The 20,360-nt window shown below is 39.6% G+C and overlaps 1 protein-coding gene across 2 annotated transcripts; it reads right to left on the bottom strand.

The window, feature by feature from the left end:
• Nucleotides 1-12,156: 12,156 nt before the first annotated feature.
• LOC101166636 lies at nt 12,157-18,696 on the bottom strand. Of its 2 annotated transcripts, XM_023958536.1 has the most exons (7): nt 18,422-18,696; nt 16,692-17,074; nt 16,459-16,612; nt 16,107-16,160; nt 15,333-15,452; nt 14,202-14,292; nt 12,157-13,918 (listed from the first exon to the last, which is right to left on the bottom strand). In XM_023958536.1, the coding sequence occupies exons 1-7, from the start codon at nt 18,474-18,476 to the stop codon at nt 13,720-13,722; spliced, it is 1,056 nt and encodes a 351-aa protein (XP_023814304.1). In that variant the 5' UTR covers nt 18,477-18,696; the 3' UTR covers nt 12,157-13,719. The 2 variants fall into 2 exon arrangements, with proteins under 2 accessions (XP_023814304.1, XP_004072689.2); XM_004072641.4 differs by lacking the exon at nt 16,107-16,160 and having other exon boundaries at nt 18,422-18,685.
• Between the last annotated feature and the right edge of the window lie 1,664 nt (nt 18,697-20,360).

Below are 20,360 nucleotides of genomic sequence, written 5' to 3' on the forward strand. Positions count from 1 at the left end.
CCATACCTTCCATCATTCATTGACAAAGAGGAATATTAACATGTGTTCCCTTATCCAGCTTCATGTGCCTGGTCATGTTTTGCTATTCACTATAATAAGTACCTTTTAGTGGGACAAAGTTAGCTGCCAAGTTGGAAAGTACAGCTCTGATATTATTCAAGCCCTTCTCACAGGTCTTGGCAGGTCAACTTGACTGCTTTACTGCTTACCTGGCAGAGTCTTTGTAATATGAACGTCACTTGTTAAAAACGTGTCTTTTCCTGCTACTGCAGCTTTAAAAATCCCAGCTGTAAGAATAAGTTAGGGTATTGCCAAAATTAATAATGTGTTTTGTCAAAAGTATAGTTAGAAGTGGATCCATTTTTTTTCTTTGTTTCTGTTTTTTCTATTTTCCACTTGTTCTGTCCAGCTAAAGAACATGCAGATTTTAGCTGAGTGCTTCTTCTGATGGACCTGTTTTACTTTTACAATCCAAGTTGTGTGAAACTTCCTCGAGTGTTTGATAAACCCCTTTTGTATATGGAGCTGAACATTATTGGTTGAGATTTTTTTAATGTCACAGGTAAATTGCATGACTTAATTCTCACATACACACACACTGACAAACGGCATATTCTCGACTATTTACAGCTTTTACGTCTAATGATGGAGGACTTGTCTCACAGGGCACACTGACCAAAATTAACTCATGCACACAGATGGGCACAGACAGGATTTCCATATCCAACATTCTTGGAGAGGCATGTAAAAACATTACCCATGCCCATATTTGTGCCAAAGTGAAAAAGCAGGTGGGTTGAATGTATGTGCTTCTTAGAGTTGATCACACTGAATGCTCCAGCAGAAGCAGGAGGCCCGGCACCCCAGACCTCAGAGTCCAGAGTCCATGGCGCAGCGGCCCGGCCGATTCAGGCATCCAAGAGCCCCCCCAACAGACAAGAGCCTCAGGAACAACTACCCCCCCCCCCCCCCCCCCCACTAGACCCCCACAACGGAGACAGAGGACAGGATCTGGCAACCCCCTGGCCGAGGATCAGGAAGAACAGAGAGCGTGCAGAGCAGGAGCCCCACCCCGAGGTGCTCCAGGCCCAGACCCAAGCCCCAACCACATGAGACTCATGCCAGCACCCAGATGAGAGGCACAGCACCACCCAGGAGTCCTGAGCCCACACCTGCTGCGGATCTAACTTGAAACGAACAATATGTGTGAATGCTACCTCAGACGTTGTGTTCCTCTGTTGGTCACCTTACCAGGTGTTGATAGTTCGATTGATGACACTTTCTTTTTTTCCTTGTTTCTTTCAGTGGCTTGGCGTTTAGCATCTTTTATTTTGCAGGTTTGAGGGAAGTCTGCTTTTTTTCTTTTCATTCAGGGGGTGTTTTGTTTGTTGTGTTGCCATTGGCTCTCCCTGAAGTTGAGATGCTAATAAATGAAACTTTTTTATTTACCGGTATCTCCTTTATCTCCAGTTGTTTATTGTATTTTTGTTTAAACACATAGTTGTCCTGTCACCTGCACGATGGGGCCTAGTTTGGGGGAAACAGTGAATAATGCACATATTGCTGAAAACACCGTCTGTGCCACACCTCTCTGTTTTTTTCCCAATAACAAGCCTGTAATCTTTACATCCTGTGACAGTGGACATGTCTAGACACCATGCAAATGTCATGTATTAAAAAAAGGTTTCTGTTTTTCAAAACAGCTTTCTAAAAAAATTAAATGCAGCACCTTGAAAGCTGTAATGATGAGTAAGCTTGTTGGCACAGAGACCTAAAACATGTAAAAACTTTTACTCTGTCCCCGAGGCCATTCTTGTTGGTTCTAGAATTTTATCAAAGCATTTAAACCTGCACTTATATAAGAACAAGATGACTGATAGATCAGCGTAGACAAGAGAGCATGGTAGAATCCATTAATTAAGAATCCATGTAAATATATTTAGCTAACAAACTGATAATCAGTGTTTTTTAACAAAAATAATTGAGGATATCTTTGACAAGATCAAACAGCTTCCAGCCTGTGTCTTATGGAGTAGTAAAATGTTTCTCGCATGGCTGTGTGGACATAATTGAATGTTAATAAACACTTCAGGCAACAGTGCCATGTGTGTGCCATGTGTGATGTTACGTCCAAAGCTTTAAGCCGCTTTCACACCTTGCTGTGAGTTTGTTTCCTCAGATAAGCTTCTTCATGTAACAGGAGCTCCTCTGAACCCTGTGTGGGCCAGAAAAGACAACTCTGGTTCACTAGACCATGAATAACCCTTCAAATACAAGTGAACTCTGGTACAGTTAACTACAGTGTGAATGCACACAGACATTATGTAGTCTGTGTGAATTCCCCAACTTCATGTAGTCTAATGAGAGGACAGGAACATGACAAATCCCACAATGCAAATCTGAAGAAGCACAGTCTATCAAAAGGTTGAATAGCCTACGACAGTGTTCCCCCGTTTATTCGTGTTTAAATATTTGCAGTTTCACGTATTCGCAAACTTGAGTCCTCCGGTTCATCACAAAAAATCAGCTCAAGACGCATTTATGAGACTTTTTGCGTCTAAAAGAAGGTGGTGCGGAGGAGGAGGGGAGCTGAGATGAGTAGCATGCTGCCCCGTCGGCTTCCTTTTCGGCTGCTAAAGAATATTTCACAGCTATTTCCACCGGTTCCTGACTTGCTATTACCAAAGTTTCTGCCCCTGCACAGAGAATTGGTTTCAGCTGACTCAGAAGCAGCTGGAAAACATCCTGAAAAGCTGAGGAAGATGATTTGATGATGATGTTTAAAATGGAAAAAGTACAAGCTCCTTGTTTTAAGACACAGAGAGACACTCCTAATCTGTGTTATAAATTACACTACAGTACTCTATTGCTCTGAATAAAAAAAAAAAAAAAAAAACTCTTTATGTTAGGCAACATTCCGATGTTCTTTAATAAATGTTTAAAAAGCATCAGAAGTGTTTCAGAAATGTTTTTGATGAGTAAGGATCGGTGACGGACATTCTTTGTGCGGGGATGAGGTGTGGTTCTCTGTATTGGCGAATTCTGCATTTTGGCGGGTGTTTGGTCACTATTCCCTGCAGGGGAAATACTGCATAGTCACAAAGCAAAGGTTCCTATCAGGATAAGCAAGACCAGCAAGACTAGTCCTTTTTTTTTCCTTTTTACATTTTTTATGTCTGGAATGGATTTATCGGTACTGTATACTTCTTTACATAGTGTTTGACATAGGGAGTAGACTCCAGGAAGGCAAGCGTGTTCCTGTTCGCACTGCATCAAACCTTTGCTCATTACTTATCCCAGTAGATAAACAGACACATGGGTGTGTCAACATAAACTATTTTTTTTTATTTTACACATTTCCTCAGAATGTACTCTAAGGTTCAGATGGTTCACACACGCAGATTAAAGAAAACACTTCTGGACAGGTTTATTCATTTTCTAATGAACATTAGATTTTATTGTCTGTAAAAAAACACAAAAAAAACACTCAAACTCTATTTACATCAGTCTTATTATTTGCAACACTATGTTAAAAAGGGCACGGATTACACTGCAGTTCTTTTTTTAAAGGCGTTTTTCCCTTTTTACATGAACGTTTTTACAAGATCAGATTTATCAGGAAAACCTGATTTATGTCCGTGGGGAATTACATCATATTCTATTTGGTGCTCGTATACTTTTGACGGGAAAAACAAGTGCCTACATGATAACAGAATGAATTCCTTGGTAATTAAACAGTGAAAGACAAGAAGCCAAACTTTAAGGAACACAGGAATCTTCATTTTGCTTTTTTATTTCACCCAAAGCCACAGAAATATTTTAACTTCATATGATTGATAGCTCCTACTTATGTGTAATTATAGTTGAAACCAGATACTCACACAAACTTTTAAACACAAAACTTTTCTGTTGAACCCTAAATCAAAGGGCTGCACGGCAGTTTGATGATTAGGACTCTCTCCTCATGAAGAGAAGACCCTGTTCACATCCTGGTTGGGTATTTTCTGTGAGGCATTGGCATTTTCTCCACATGTATGCATGTATCTTTTGGACCCAAGTTTTAACTTCCTGTCGGATGTCATCTGTTGTTGCTTCAACTTAATTTTCTCATCTGTAGCAATTATACCTCACAGCATCATACCACCTCTGCCATGTTTCACAGCTTATAAATAGTGTTCTGAGACTTCAATCCCCCCCTTGAGAAGAGATTTTCCAATTACCATCGTGGTCAAACAGTTAAAGGATTTGGTGTAGGATTAAAGTTCTACAGACCACAATTAATTACTTCTGAAATTGAGGGTTGTCACCATGTGCAAAAGCAAACTACGGCCATCCTTTTTTAAAGAAGTTTTGTTATTATTGCTTTCTACTCCCAGAATAACCTTTAAGCAACAACAATACAGGACTATTTTCCCTGTGAATCATTACTGTCAATTTCAGCCAGAACTTTCGCAGACAGTCATCCTTGGGTTTACTGTATTTTGCACCTTAATTCATTTTCCCAAGGGACTCAGAATCCATCTTTATCCTGAGGTATTTGATGGTTGTACACTCACGTTTTATACTAATTGTCTGAATGGTTTAAGTATTTAGGATAAAGGGTCAGAAGCAACAGAGAGTGAGGGAAAAAGGTGAAGAGCTGAATTCAAGCAAGTTGCAACAGGTGAAGAAAGGGAGCAGCCGAAAGGCAAAGAAGAACACTATTATTGACAATTGCATCTGAGGATGAGCCACACTTGTGGAGGTGGCCAACTCTATTCCTGATGTTGTTGTTGCATTCTCTTGAATTTCCTTTGACCTCAAAGAAAGGGTCTGTGTATAGGTTTAGGGTATAGGTTTATATGCATCCATTGATGTGCCACCAACAAACGGTAAGTGGCATATATTAATATAGTGCTTTACTACCTTTTTAGAAGGCTTGAGGTGCTTTACAGACACAGTCACTCACCCATTCACACAATAATGCCAGGTTCACTTCTTAATACTGGCGCCATCCTGTAACTGCCAGGAGCAATGTGGGGTTCAGTGTCTTGCCCAAGTACACTTTGACCCATGGACAGGGTGGACGGGAAACCTGCAGACTTCCAGTCAGAGGTCAACCACTCAACCTCTGCACCATGGCCGCCCAACCATTCAGAAGATGATTTTTTTATTTAGGGGTTACACACCCTCTTCTTTGTTACCTGCAGAAGTGAATGTTGGTGCACATTCAGCCAGTGGGATGAGATGAGACATCTTTTAACGGTTTTGATCAAAGGTGTTTGAATACAGGGCTTGGCAATGTGTTGTTTTTCTAATACCTTTAGTGTTTTTTCTTACATAATCCTGATTCACTATATATATCTCAGTGTTATGAAACTTTAAATGGTAAAATAAGTATTGCAAAGCTCAAAAAGACTTAATAGGGAAAAATCACAATAAAACTGATTTTAATAAATGTTTTATGTGAAGGCACTCCTATGCTTTAAACAGACTGAACTAAAAATCCTACAGAAAGTCCATTAGTAGCATTCAGATATTTTTAACAGTAACAAATCAACTAGAATCTGAAATATACTCCAAAACCATGCAAAATGAAGCACATTCTCTCTGCTTAAATGTAGTGTTGATTTCTTTTCTTTAAAGAATGCACATATCATGATCTGTGGTGGGTTTTTCTTTGCTTGTTCTCCATTCTCTCCACCTCACCTAATCATTATCATTCATCCCATCTGTGAGCCACAGTTTTTAGGACTGACAGTTCCCTACACTCTTTGCCAGTTTTTTGTGCATTAGTTCATAGTCCAGCATTTCAGTTTTTGCTCGTCTGTTTGTTTGTTTTTTAACCCTTTTTCTATCCATTGTTAAGATTAAGTCTGTGCCTTTGGTGTAACAACCTGCCTTTCCTTTCTCTGAGTTTTTTTGCCTTTGGACTACAGATTTGTTTGCCTTCTCTGACTGGATTCCTCCTCGTTCCATGACATCTCCATCATGTCCTGGTTCCTTTTCTAGTGAGATCTCCGTTATTGTCAAGTTTCAGTCAGACAACTCTTGCAGTAAGAAATATTTATTTGACATTTTTCCACATTCTTTAAGTTGGCATTCACATATTTTCGTTTGGCATAAGGCTCCGTTCAATTCCATAAAACTTCCATAAAATTTCCATAAAACTTTCGGGTAACAAAACCCCCTTTACGGAGCCCACAGGTGGAAGCCGGGGAGGAGGGTGGGGCGAAGAATGAGCGCTGAATGAATGAACAACTGCGCACCTGGCTTAAATAGGACGCTGAGCAGGTGAGTTAATTAACTGAACCGCCCTAGGGTATTTACCTGAAAAACACTGCAGCGAGTATCTGCCCGAAATACGATAAATCGTCATTTCAGTCAGACAACTCTTGCAGTAAGAAATATTTGACATTTTTCCACATTCTTTAAGTTGGCATTCACATATTTTCGTTTGGCATAAGGCTCCGTTCAATTCCATAAAACTTCCATAAAATTTCCATAAAACTTTCGGGTAACAAAACCCCCAACACTAAAATCATCCAGAAGAGAAAATGTGAATGTATAATCAGTGTGTAATAAAATGGGGTGTGTTTTCGGCAGCATTCCATTTTCATTTCATTTCCCAGTATGACTGCTATGTGTGACCCGGCACCATTGACCGTTTGGGCCGCCCCCGTTCGAGTACAGCGCCACGAAGGGAACATGCTATCTAGTGGATCTGCTATGTGTGACCCGGCACCATTGACCGTTTGGGCCGCCCCCGTTCGAGTACAGCGCCACGAAGGGGACATGCTATCTAGTGGATCTGCTATGTGTGACCCGGCACCATTGACCGTTTGGGCCGCCCCCGTTCGAGTACAGCGCCACGAAGGGAACATGCTATCTAGTGGATTTGCTATGTGTGACCCGGCACCATTGACCGTTGGGCCGCCCCCGTTCGAGTACAGCGCCACGAAGGGGACATGCTATCTAGTGGATCTGCTATGTGTGACCCGGCACCATTGACCGTAGGGTCGCTCCCGTTCGTGGAAACCACTAGAGGAACATACTATCTGAAAGAGAGAGGGAAAGAAATAAAAGGGGAGCTTACATAAAATTACTTATACCTGATCTTAGAACGTAAGCTCACTTCCGCAAAACGCTGTGCAGAACTATAATTTAAACCGCCAAACAACCCGTATGATACACTAACTTAACATCCAATCCAAAGCTTCCAATGGCGTATGACATGCTTAACAGCCATTATTCAAACTTCTATTAAACTAAGAACAAGTTTGATGGCCATAAACTCTTCCATTTTGGCAACTATATATACACGCGCTTAAGTAACATCCATTATTTCGAAGCTCCCAACGACAGTACCACGAACGAGCTTAATAGCCATAATTTTCTCCATTTGGCATACCAATTATAAGCGCTCAAGGAACATCCATATAAATGAGGTTCCATCCCAGTATTAAGAACGAGTTCAATGCCCATATATACTATGCTTCATTGGCATACTACAAACAAATGAGCTTAAGAACCAGATTCGAGCTCCGCGCATACTATGATACAACTTAGAGCAACCTAAATTTTGAGGCTTCCACCTGGCTATAATTTTCTTTTAACATCTATAATCGAAGAATTTACATTCATTCTGCGGTTGACATTGATTAATTAATTCAGTCAGAAGAGTCATTGGAATGCAGTGGAGGTCCAACGCCCCGTCACTTTCAGTGCAGCAATAGGTACGTCGAGCAGTCATCGTTGCAGCACCGGGATCAAGGAATGCATGGGTGACGTCATTTCCTGGAAACGGAGAAGCTGATCGGGGCGTAGGGGTTCGCAGGCTCAGGATGCGATGCATAGATAAAAACAAAGCAGTGTTAGTCTTGAAAAGAATATATAAATAAACCAGAAACTGATCAGTTTCAAAATGATTGAGATAAATTAAATAACAGTGCTTTTAAAAAACAAATCTGAGAAAGTGAAATTTAGTAGATAGTTAAGGTAAAGACCCATTGTGGATTTATCGCACCCTAGAAACCACCATAATTACAAATTCCAACAGTGAAATGATAGTGAAATATATGACCTGCACGAAATCTTAACACCAATTTTTTTATATATTCCAATGATGAGAAAAGTAACCTTTGACAGTTTCAGAGGGACGCACCTTCAGGAGGCCATCGAGGAGTAGTAGATGGGAAGAGTAGCCAAGGAGATTTGTAGATGAGGAAGGTCAACATCCCACGTAGCAGAGGATTACAGCTCGGCTGGATTTGATGCCTTGTATTTGATATTAGTGGTTCTCAAAATTTTTATTTAGCCAAGGGCGACTGGATACTGCAAAAGAGAACTTGAGAGCCATGAGGGATCATAGGTTTTGATAGTATTTTTGCTAGACTGAACCTTAAGCATTTAGAGGCGGAGTATAACAAGCCTCTAAATGGGGATGCATCTAGCAGAGTGTCATCTGCTTAGAAAAGGCAGATAGAAGACTGACTTGTGGACACAAGATTTAACTCTTGAACTAAGCTTGAGAGCGCAAGTGATACATTTCCTACGGTCAGGGTAGAAGTTGCTCAAGGTGTTATTTAAACATTAACCAAGTCAACCTATGACACAATACTATCATTCAATATTGAAACAGCCTTAATATAATCTCCAAGGATGAAATAACCTGACGACCCCTTAAGAACCATCAGAGCTGTAGATTCTGGCGGCCGGACAAACACAAACCACTCTTCTTAAATCCTTTTCCCCCAAACCAGAAGGCGCAGACTCAGGAGAACAAGTGGAGGGAGCCTGAAGACACAACAGGTATCACAAAACCACTCCAGGCAAAGAGAGGGAAAGATCAAACGCAAAACACGAAAATCCAGAACAGGAACACGTGGCCCAGGATCGAACTACCCAGGACAAGAACACAAGATGAACGGATGACCATAGGACCAAAGCTACAGCAAATGTCAGGTGGGCCAATCATTGACGAATCATATCCAACCAAAATTTGAATAAACGACATGCTGCACAAAAGCTAGAGATGACATAATGGGGAGAGACAAGCATCAATGAACCACCCAAATCTATAGAAGAAAAATAAATCCGGACGGGTGGAGGACCGTACATTATAGATGACGTGGAAACCCAATTTTGAAAATAAAGTTTTTCCACAGAGATTCAAAAGACCAAGGATACAAAGGAAAGTTGGCCACCAAGAAATCATCAATAACATGCAAAATGAAGGGCACCAAGCGCCTACAAATATCCAGTACAGGGCGATAATAAAGTCGATTTTATGAGGACTGCCACGACAACGGAAAGGCAAACCGGCAAACACCTCGAGCGCCAACTGAAGGCCAATAGACGCCACTGAGAGGCATAGAGGCAGAACAGGGAGACCATCAGTGACAGTCATCCTCAGCCTTATATCGCGCTCGGAGGAAAATCGTGGAGACAGCATGGGGAGCTGAAGAAAATGTATACTAATCCTGAAGGCGCATGGGGAACCAGGCCACTGATGCCCAGAAGATTAACTGCGAGGCGCTAACAGGTCCAGATCAAGTCATGTCAACCTGAACACTTCCTAGGGGCCACCCTCAGTGGCGGCTTTGAAAACGATGCCCCGGAAGAATCCATCACATAGCCCCCACAAACCTCCAACCAAACTAGAGAGAGAACAACAAATTAACTGTCCAGCCGGGAAAACAAGGCCGCGACGAGACCGACACACTCACTAATGCGGCCGACGCAAGTCCCTGAGGACAGGGCAGGACCCACTGGGGTACACAGAGCGGGGAAAAACAGGCGAAGCAGAACCAGATGCAGAATGTGCGGGGGCAATGAACGACGATCGCTGAGTGAATAAAATGAGCCATAGACGCTGCATAAGAGAGACCAATCATAGGGAAAAAGTCCATAGAGCAGAGACGGGTCCAAGAGACACTGATTCACATTCTAACTAACCAGCAGCTACAACAACGAAGAAAACAAACAGAAGAACCGCCATAATAATAAAGCCAGCATCAAATTAAAAATAAGATTTACACACAGCTCCCAAAGAACAAAACAGCAACAGAAAACAAATGCTAAAAGCCACGATAAATTCAGCCAGCATGAGAAACCTGTCCAAGTGAGGACTGCCAGCCTTCACAACCACAGAAAGGACCCCACAACCCCTGAAAAAACAACCGGACGACGCAGAACTACGCAGCAGAAAAGGAATCAGAAGTGCATCATGAAGGACCCGGAGTCAAAACTACAATTCCCAGAGTCCTTAGGGGCGTGACGTCACCGAAGTAAACAGGAAGTGAGACGCAGCCATAAAAAACTACACGGGAAAAGTACCGCATGACGCTCACCGTGGATAATTGGGGTGACCACGGCAGACGAGAAGACCCGGACTACTCCTGATCGGGGGGCACGGACATCCCGAACATCGCGGAAAGCACACCCCTTGCAGATGCACGCGACCGCGGCGAAACGAACGCGCTGTGCGCCGTCAGCCGCCCGCGGATCGGAGGAGAAATTAAGGAGAGCAGACGCGGCGAAATGAAAACCCCACATCAGAAAGATGGGGATCATCCATCCGAAGGACGGGGGAACACAGCAAGATGCCGAAAGAGACGGAGACCTGCGGCCTCGGAGACCGGCGAAGAATGAGCGCTGAATGAATGAACAACTGCGCACCTGGCTTAAATAGGACGCTGAGCAGGTGAGTTAATTAACTGAACCGCCCTAGGGTATTTACCTGAAAAACACTGCAGCGAGTATCTGCCCGAAATACGATAAATCGTCATTTCAATGTAAGAAAGAGCTGGATTAAGTTTTTTGTTTGGAGCTGAACACACATAAACTCTTGTTTTTCTTCAGGCTCACTCATTTAACTCTTCAAAGATCTTCAAATGTTTATTCCTGTGTGTGTGTGTGTGTGTGTATGCGCTTCTAGCTTGGGTTGAACTTGAAACCTCACAGCTAAGACTACAAAAGAACCACAAGAACCTAAAGATGACCATGAGAATGGATAATTACGATTAAAGCACATCAATTAAAATGGAATCTTTTTGTTTGTTATGTTTATTGAGCTGGTTTTGCACACGGAAAGGTCAGAGTTACTATGTTTGTGGCTGGCTTCTTTAAGTTTTTATTTTTATCTTTTCTATGATTGTGGAGATTTGGCCCAATGGAATTTGAGGCATTTCATTATGCTGTACCGCATAAACCTCCTGGTGATGGAAATAATCAGTGGAACTGCTGCCTTTTGCGCATTGTTTTAGTCTTGGAGTTAACCACATTTTGTGAAGGAAACCAGCTCCAGATAATGGATCACGGGATACATTTCTTGTAAATGAAATCGTCATCGCATAAATCAGCCTGCAATGCTCACGCCAGCTGATAACACAACACGCATGCACACTGGAGTTTTCCAGATTGGCAGGGGAGTGCGCTGCAGTATAGGCACGAAGGGAGTTAACAAGAGATAAGCAAAAATTAAATGTTGCAGCTAAATCTAAAAACTATTCCTAAATCAGGCAACACTCAAAATCAGTAGAAGTTAGTAGGAAGACACATTTTTACTATGGCAACCTTTAAATACTCATTTAAAAGATACATCATTATTTTTTTTTTTTAACAAGCAAAGATTGAAGTTGTGAAACTGTAAATTTAAATGTTGTCATGTGGCTGACATTTAGAGACATGTGGGATGCCACAGCATTTTTGGGCTTCAATGAGCTCCTCAGTAAGCTTGATGCCCTCTCATTAGAAGTCAGCAGTATGTCTTTTACACTTTCTGGATTCACAGGAGGAAATGAACTGGTTTAGTTAAGCCCAAAGGGATATCCGCATCATTTTTCTTTCTCTGGCACTGTTTTGACTGGATTGAGTAATTGTCAAAACAAGGAAAAGCTCTAAAAGTTCAGTGTTGCAGGACACTCAGGGCAATTTCCTAATGAAAACCCCTTCTGCTTTTCTTTAACACCTTCTCTATTTCGATTTAGCCTTTTCATAAATGAACACCCCAATATTTGCATTGTTTCTGAACAACTGGATTGTGTGTAACATTTATTAATCTCTGATCCGTGTTCCCCCCAATTAGGAGACAAGTCCTTTCAGTTCAATTTGAAAGACTTTATTAATCAAACAATGGAATATCTCTGAGATAGGAAGAAATACAACCAACTCAAATTAGGTATAAAACTCATTTTATTGCTTGTTTACAGGCTAGAAAACATTAAAACAAAAACTTTTCCTGTGATTTGTTGTTAGTTTTCTTGTTTTTAAACAAACTATTATTTCTCTTTTTCCTGGGATAACTTGTGAAGCAATGCGGATAACAGAAGCTTCCCGACTGATAAAAGGAGAGGGCGTGTCCCCTTTCACAAGATGCCAGTTGTTACCCAGTTATTGTTACCCAAAAACAAGCTCCAGAGTACTTTCACAGTTACAGATAATTAAGATGTTATTCTGCAATTTCCTAGATTACGTCATGACAAAACCTGCTTTTCTGGTTTGATCCTGAAATGGCCCTGCCTTATTAGGTAACAGTCCAAAGTACACAGTTTCCCACCTATTCTGATTTTGTGTTATCTTATGGGGTCCAGATGACCCCACCCTTACATTGACTCCCTACCAGGACAAAGGTGGATAAAAGTGAAGAGGATTTCATATACTCCATGGACACAAGTGAATCTCACAAATTATTGAAGAATAAAAGTTTAGCGCACTGTCTTGTGGGGTCCAGATGACCCCACTCCAAATGTTAACGGGCCATGGATAGCACAAGGGTTAAGATATTTACCAGCAATGTCACAATGCTCTCAATTCAATAATCCATTAATCTCCTTGTGGTCAAATCAAATTCAGCTGATCCTTTCTTTAATTTGAGTTTTGCTCACACTTTTACCACCAGCAACTAAATCCAAAGGTTCAGTTTATCTTTCAGTTGATCTCTGAATTTGGCCTGTGATGTTCTTCACTCTGAAATCTGATGATCTTTAAAGGCAGTTGAGGCACTACCGAAAATACTTTTAAGCCAACTGAGAATTTGTCACAACTAAAGAAGAGCCCTCATGAATGGACAAACAAGTCAGTGTACATGCAGGACTCAACACAATTACAAAAGTTTGCACTTAATAAATGAATTTAGTTAGCTTTCTACCTTTAAAACATTGGAAACAGTTTTCAACACCACCAGACTGCAAAAAAAAAAAATCTACAAATCAGACAAGAAATCTGGATTCTTAGTAGTAACAGGGGATCTTAATTTTTTTTTAAACAAAATTAAGTTCACAAAATAAAGCACACATAGCACTGCCAAACAGTTAGCACAGCAGTGTTTGTCATGAAACAGAGACTAGGTCAGCTGGTCATAATGGTTCAAGTAAATATTAATTTTCTATTTACTGGTGCAAAGGTTGATACCAGATGACAGATGTAGTGGCTTTGCTGAACTATTTAAGTGCTTCTAAAGTGGTAAAGTTTGTCTTCCTTGGAGTCTGTCAAATCACAACTCAGTTAAGAACTTTTCTTTGAAAACTAACATTCTACTCTGAAAGCTTCACAAAGTTAGTTCTAATAATGCTGAGGCTGAGTTTTCTTTTCACCTCACTTTCTCAATTTTGTTTTTTTTTGCTTCCAGGAGACACTGGGAGAGATGCTGGTTGTGGTGGGGCAACATGCCAAATCACACACAAGCTGCCGGCGTGCTTTTACAGAAAACAATCACATCTGCACTGCCTTCATCGACATTTAAGCCTCATACAGGGGAGTAACAGTGCCATCTTTCCATTCTATTAGAATATCTCCTCGCTGTAAGTAGGGGGAAGAGTGGGAGAGATGCATGGCGTGCTCCGTCAGTGGGGCTCTTTCACTGAGCAGCGGGGATCCCGGAGCACTCATGTCTGGTCTGGGATTGAACGACTTCACGACACAAACCATCTTCTTCTTTCTGGCACAGAAAGAAAGGAAAACACCCAAGGGTTGGTGGTGCCACATCCATACCCTTCTTTAAACAAAGTTCCCAGTGCTTGGTTGCATTTTTCTTTAATTAAATGTGTGGATAAAGCTGTAAGCTTGCATTTCTGTATTATGCATTTATGTGATTTTGAAACCAGACGTTTATTAGATACTATGGACTGATGCTAACTTATTCGCAGCAAAATACTAGCCTCTTTAGTAGATAAAGGATCTTTTTTTATGAATCCACTTAAGTGGAGCTGTGTAAGTCTCACCTGTTAGAGTAAACACTGAGGATGAGGATGACGGCTCCTAAGACCAGAGCCAGGGAGGTCAACACCAGCATTGTGATCTTCCAGCCCATCCCTGCACATATTTACACACGTATTTTCAGAGAATATCAGGGACATTTACAAAAAAATCATTCCAGTTTCTATGGGATACATCATTTGAACATTTTGCTCAATAAATTTGAAAAAGAAAATGCTTGTTTAATAGGGATATTTTGGACTAACTTTCAAAGTAAGGCAGCGCATTTATTGCTGCAGCCTCAGTCAACTCTGAACTGTATATGTGTGTCTGTTGTATGTCTGATCTTGTTCAGGTTGTACTGGAACTAATTTCGTATGTCGGTGTAAAGCTGTGCATATGACAATAAATTAATTCTGATTCTGAAACGTTTTGGAGAACTAACAAACAGTTACTCTTTTTCTGCAACAGTGTTGCTGGTAATGCATTGTTTGCTCAGTTCCAAAAGAAAAACAAAGGAAAACACATGACGGAAAGCAATTATTTGTTGTGCACTTCGCACACAGGGATCTCAGAATATGTCCTGTTGAGGAAGTTGTTGTATTTTTTTAGTTTGTGGGCAAAAGGGACAACATCCCACTGTGTAAACTGAAAATCAATAACTCTACTGTAGCTGCCACACCCACAAAGGAGAAAAAATAAATACACATACTGCTGCCTACACAATAGATCACTTTGAATTAATCAAAGATGGACTAAAAAGAAAAAGTCACATAAAAAATCTAACAAAAAAAAGTATTCTAATAAACATTAAATAAAGTTATGCTAGTTAGAGTTCCAAACATCATGTGGTATTAGTGTACAGGGTTATCTGGCATTTCTACATCCATAACAGCTCATATTTGAGATCTTTATTAATACCAGTAAATCAAAACAGCAAGCATGAAATTGAAGCAATCCTGCATTCATATCAGTTTACAAAATAAATCATTTTCTTTGTATCTGTGGCCCCCTTGTGGCGAAAACTTTTAACACAATTAAATATTAACTAGTTTAAATTTTCAAACGCCTTCTTTAAAAAAAAAACATCAACCAATCTTCAGATTAAAACATTATTTATGCTAATGGAAACCAGCCTAACCAGTGACGGTTCTCACCGTAGTCTATAGTGAAAAAGATCATGGTTGGATCTTGAGGGGATTTGGTACTGAGGAAGAAATGAGTCATATTTCCTGCTTGATAAGAATCTGTCCCAGCAGTACCCACTGTAGCCGCATCTGGAAATGAATAGAAAACAACATGAAATGTTTAGGAATTCATTTTCTCATCTTGTTTATTTCTTCCCTTTGAGGCCTTGTCCCCACTCTGATTTTTTTGTGCAGTTCAATTCTTCAGTGTGCGCTAAGGTTTGGGTCAACTTCCTTTTTTCTACATGAGGAGCCTACTGAGAAGACGTAATAGAAACCTGATCTGCTCCAACCCTAAGTGGCTTTACAGACGGAGTAGCTGTTTTCCTGGATCAATAAATATTTGCTCTAAAGTGCACTTACAAAAATTAGATTTGTTTGGCCTGAGCCACAGCAGTATGCATCACGTGGGCACAGTGGTTTTAAAAAGCCTTCTGCAAACTGAAACCATATCCTTCTATAAATGAATGATGGTATTTTATAAATGAATGATGGTCTTTTATACTGAAAAAAACATCTCACACTAAATGAGTTCTGAAAAACATTTTTGTGTAGAATCGTGTAAATTTGGGACATTTTTTGAAATCTCATGTGATCACAATGCATGTCATTTCTATAGAGACACATACCTCTATCACTGCAAATACAAACCCCTTAAAAATAAGTCAAAAATGCTTACCCTATTGGCAGGTTTTCTTTAAATAGTCAATAAATTATATTAATGGGGTAAAAAAAGGGTCTTACCTAGAATTTCTGTTAAAGGAAAAAATTCAAGTCCCCAAGACATATTTTCTGAAACTGTAACATTGAAAAACCTTCTTAGAAAGATTAATTTTATTCCAAAACAGAAAATATGACAATATTTCTTGAAACAAGATTCAGTTTGTGTAGTGTAGACACATAGTTTAAAGAAATGAAATTCGTATGGAGTTGTCGTGTTATGTAACTTTATACTTATACAAGCAAGTGATGAGAAAGAAAACAGTTTTAATGTTAATATCTTTTATACTAATAACAAAAAAAACCAAAATTTCAAAAATTGCACATGAAAAAATATAAATTATTAGTGAAGCATTATCTTGGTTTAGGCTCTCACATGTGTCGGCGAGTCTCTTTGTGTCTGAACCATCACTTGGAGAGATGACTGGCTTTGTCTTTCCCAGCTGCTGTTGGGGTTGGCTTATGTCCTGTTTGATGCCTTTGCCACTGCAAAGCGTCTGGTTATCCAGAGATCGCCACCTACTACCTGGCTGTTATAAACAACACAAGATCATTTCAATAGAGCCCATAAAGGCGTTAAACAATTTCCCCCGATAAAATAAGTCCTACCCTCTTATGTTCCCCTGACAAGAAGACTAAACTGGATTCATGAGAAGCAGTCAGGTGTCGCTCACTGCCCTTCAAAGTCAGGTGTCCTTTCTTGGAGCAGCTCCATGCCTGGCTGCTAGCTTCTCCTCCCACATCCACTATGACCACTCCACTTGTAAAAATGCAGGGCTGTAGGCGGACGCCTTCGTACTCCGCATTCGGTGCAGTCAGGCAGTCCCCGGTGTGGTGACTGCGCAGAGCATGGCCCTCAGGCAGCCAGAGCCACTCCTGCAGGGGTGAAAATGGATCGCAACCCTCTAGAGAAACTCCTCCTCCTGCACGTTCCTCTGACACCTGTAGGCATTTACCCAGCAATTTATTACGAATCTTTAGGGAGGACATATCTGTAAGACAAACATCAAAAAAGAAAATTCTTCATTAAGTTGTCACAATCCCGCATCATTTTAATTTGAAAACAAGCAAAAAACTCATATAAGGACTTTATTATCCTGATAAAGATGATTTCCAAGAGCTGTAAATGCATATATAACAAGGAATACTTGCAATAGTTTTTATGCTACACTTTCTTGGTAAATTACTTTCATTTATAAATAATTTTCAATCAGAATCCTCCAATCAACAACTTTTGATATCAAAACTTTTTATTTTAGAACAATTAAAACACTTGAGCTAAATCAGCATTTGTCTTGGAAGCATTTGTCTTCCAAACTACTTTGATTTTCTCTACACTTGCTTTTCATTGTAAAATTTGTGATTGGTCACTTTTAGCCTGTAAACAATTTAAAAATTTTTAAACTTCAACAATAAATCCATCAACGGTTCAAAACTCTACACTGAAGAACTGACAGGTCTTTGTCCTCATTTAAATCATGTCAATCTCTCAGTTTACTTCACGGTTGACATTTTTTTTAACACATCCATAAATGTCTCATCAAAACAAGTCATCACTTGGAAAAGATTCCCCAGTAAAATATAAAAAACATTTTACTCTTAGAATTGTCTTATATATCTTATAATCTCCTTAAAGTAGGCTAAAATGAAGCACATTTTTTAAAGACCCTTTATTGCAAATGGTTGGAGGTAGGCACAGTGTTTAAATGTTAGATTTAAAGGGAGTTTATGATGGTTCATTAAAATGCCTACAGTTCTATTTTACTACGCTTTCTTTGTTTGTAGTTTTTTTCAAGTTATTGGTCAAATTCAACCAATTTGTTTAATAATACTTTAATAATAAAACTAGTTTAGCAGCATCGTGGGTAATGCATCTACATTTTCAAAACAGTTTTCAAAACAAGTTTTTAAAAGCATTATTTTACTTTTTAAGTTATATTTAAAAGTAAAAAAATATTTAAAATATCCTTAAGTTTCTATTCAGTATGAATAATGTCAAAATAATAATTAATAATAAAGTTTAAATGATGTTTGTTGAAATAATTTAGGGTACGTGTGGAAAACCTCATGTCCTTGTAAAAGCCTGGAGATTTCAGCAGATGCTCAGGATAACACAGTTTAAAATAAATATATCACCTCCCTTTCCTCTTTTTTTCTTTTAATGTTCTCAGTTAATGATGTTGCATCTGAACAATTTCTTTAATATTAAATGTTCAAACCCACTTAAAAGACAAATATAAACACTGCAGGTCCTTCTGCCCCCTTGCTGGTTCTCTAAAACTCAGTGAAGCCTTAATCTCTTTAAGTTAGCTCACTTTCTAAGCAGCAAATGATATTACCTTTGAAAAAGGCGAGAAGAAGCAAACAAACTTGCAGCAGGCTCCTTCGTCCCATGGCGATGGCACACTCAGATAATTGTGGTTTCAACCGCCTAGTTACATCAATTTAGCAACGAGTGGGAGGAAACAATGTTTCCCACACAGACATTACACACACCCTAAGATGAGCTGGAAGAGCATTACTCTCTTTAAGTGTTTTGATGTGCAACAAAGCATTTGGGAGCGGAAATAAAAACACGCTAACATGATTTAAGGATGTTAGCTGACTCTTGACATAAATTTCAGTATAAAAAAATAGGCAATGAATTCATGAAACAAAAATTGTCTGATGGGGAATTGTTTTAGTTTTAGCAGAAATTTAATTCAAATATTTTTAAACCCTGGTATTTGTTTACCACTTTACTAGACAAGAGGAAAAGATATGACTTCTGTGGTAGAACTGGGTGGACTACTAATGAGGACTAAAAGCATAAATCTGTTACAAGGAGAATGCATTGCTGTCCCTTGAAAAGAATAGCTGGACTCACCATGGTAAAGGAATGACACTGGTTCTAGATAGAAAAACTGTTGTTGACTGCTTAAAAAATGCCATCTTAGAAAACTCTAAGCTTGTTCAAGTCAAAAACATTTCCTGCAAGGGAAGTTTCTAAATTAAAAGCAAATTAAAAAGTTTTGTACATTTAATGTAAACTTTATTTAACAAGTTTTGCAGTATTTTTCTGACTAGTATTACAATCTGCTTGATCTTTGAAAATTGAACAACTGTTTGCACACAATGTTACAGCATACTGGAGGAAGTCGAACTTTTGTAATATTTGTCCAAAAAAGTGCTGAAACTTTTCAGGTTAAGAAAGTTGTACTTTAATTAAGAACAGAAATCTTTGTAACACACCTGTTGTTTGGGAAACATTGTCTTTCTCTACCAGGCAAGCATGAGTGCAAAAATGCTTCATTTTACGTTTCACTGTGTTTTAGATAAAAAGTTTATATTTTGATGTATCACTTACCACTTCCTCTTAACCCTTGTGCTATCCTAGGCACTTTAACATTGGGAGTTGGGTCATCTAGAACCACTAGACAGTGCTCTGAACCTTTTTTCTTCAATGATTTGTGATCTTCACTGGTGTCCATGGATTACATGAAATCTTTCCACCTTTATCCACCTTTGTCATGGTAGGGAGAACACGTCAATGGAAGGGTGGGGTCATCTAAGATAGCACAAGGGTTAATAGCAATAGACTGACTTGACACTCCATCTTGCGGTGGAGGTCAACTTGCAGAAAGAAAAGAAGCAATCATCACACATTTGAAGGCTCTACCTCAACATAACATACTGCTTGTGTGCATATCTCTGTGCACATACCTGTGAGTGTCTTTATTTTTGTGAGAGAGCATTACGAAACGTACTTTTCTGTCTCTTAATTTACCAGTTTGGAAAAATGGTCTCAGAGCCAGACAACAGGAAGGAAGAGGGGAAATCAAAACATGAGCTTAGGAAAGCATTGCATCTACTCTGTAAACAGGCCTCATGGATTTCCCCTGTGTGTTAGTGCACAATCACACATAATCAGGCCTTGATAGAGACGTTTTAGGTCTTGTGGTTTCTTGCTGATGTTTCTCAGTCTGCCTGACCTTCTTTCTGAGAAAATGTACTGTAAGTACCATAATGTGATACTATTCTAAAATGTCCTTGTATTAAGTTAGAAACAGCGATGAATATCTGTTTGACTTTAAGACATTGTTTGGATTTGGATTTAAAAAATTGTAGACTACAACTTGTACAGTGATTAGTAGTCCCTACAATCTTAATCTATAGCTGTGTGTTTTCACCACGAGTTGATTTGCAAACTGCTGTGAGAGGTTTGTTAGTTTGAAAACAAAAATGAAAAAAAAAATCTTGAAAGGTGTGGATGTTTGAACTTGGCCACTGTCTTGACAG

The sequence above is a fragment of the Oryzias latipes genome, chromosome 9, assembly GCF_002234675.1.
Source record: "Oryzias latipes chromosome 9, ASM223467v1".
NCBI lineage: Eukaryota > Metazoa > Chordata > Actinopteri > Beloniformes > Adrianichthyidae > Oryzias > Oryzias latipes.

What these genes read in the sequence shown, in the direction of transcription:
- LOC101166636 (XM_023958536.1), bottom strand. Translation starts at nt 18,476, where the DNA reads ATGGGACGAAGGAGCCTGCTGCAAGTTTGTTTGCTTCTTCTCGCCTTT. An exon ending in TCCTTTAACAGAAATTCTAG is followed by an intron (nt 15,453 to 16,106) that starts GTAAGACCCTTT and finishes ATTCATTTCCAG; the next exon opens with ATGCGGCTACAGTGGGTACT. An exon ending in CTCAGTGTTTACTCTAACAG is followed by an intron (nt 13,919 to 14,201) that starts GTGAGACTTACA and finishes TTTCTGTGCCAG; the next exon opens with AAAGAAGAAGATGGTTTGTG.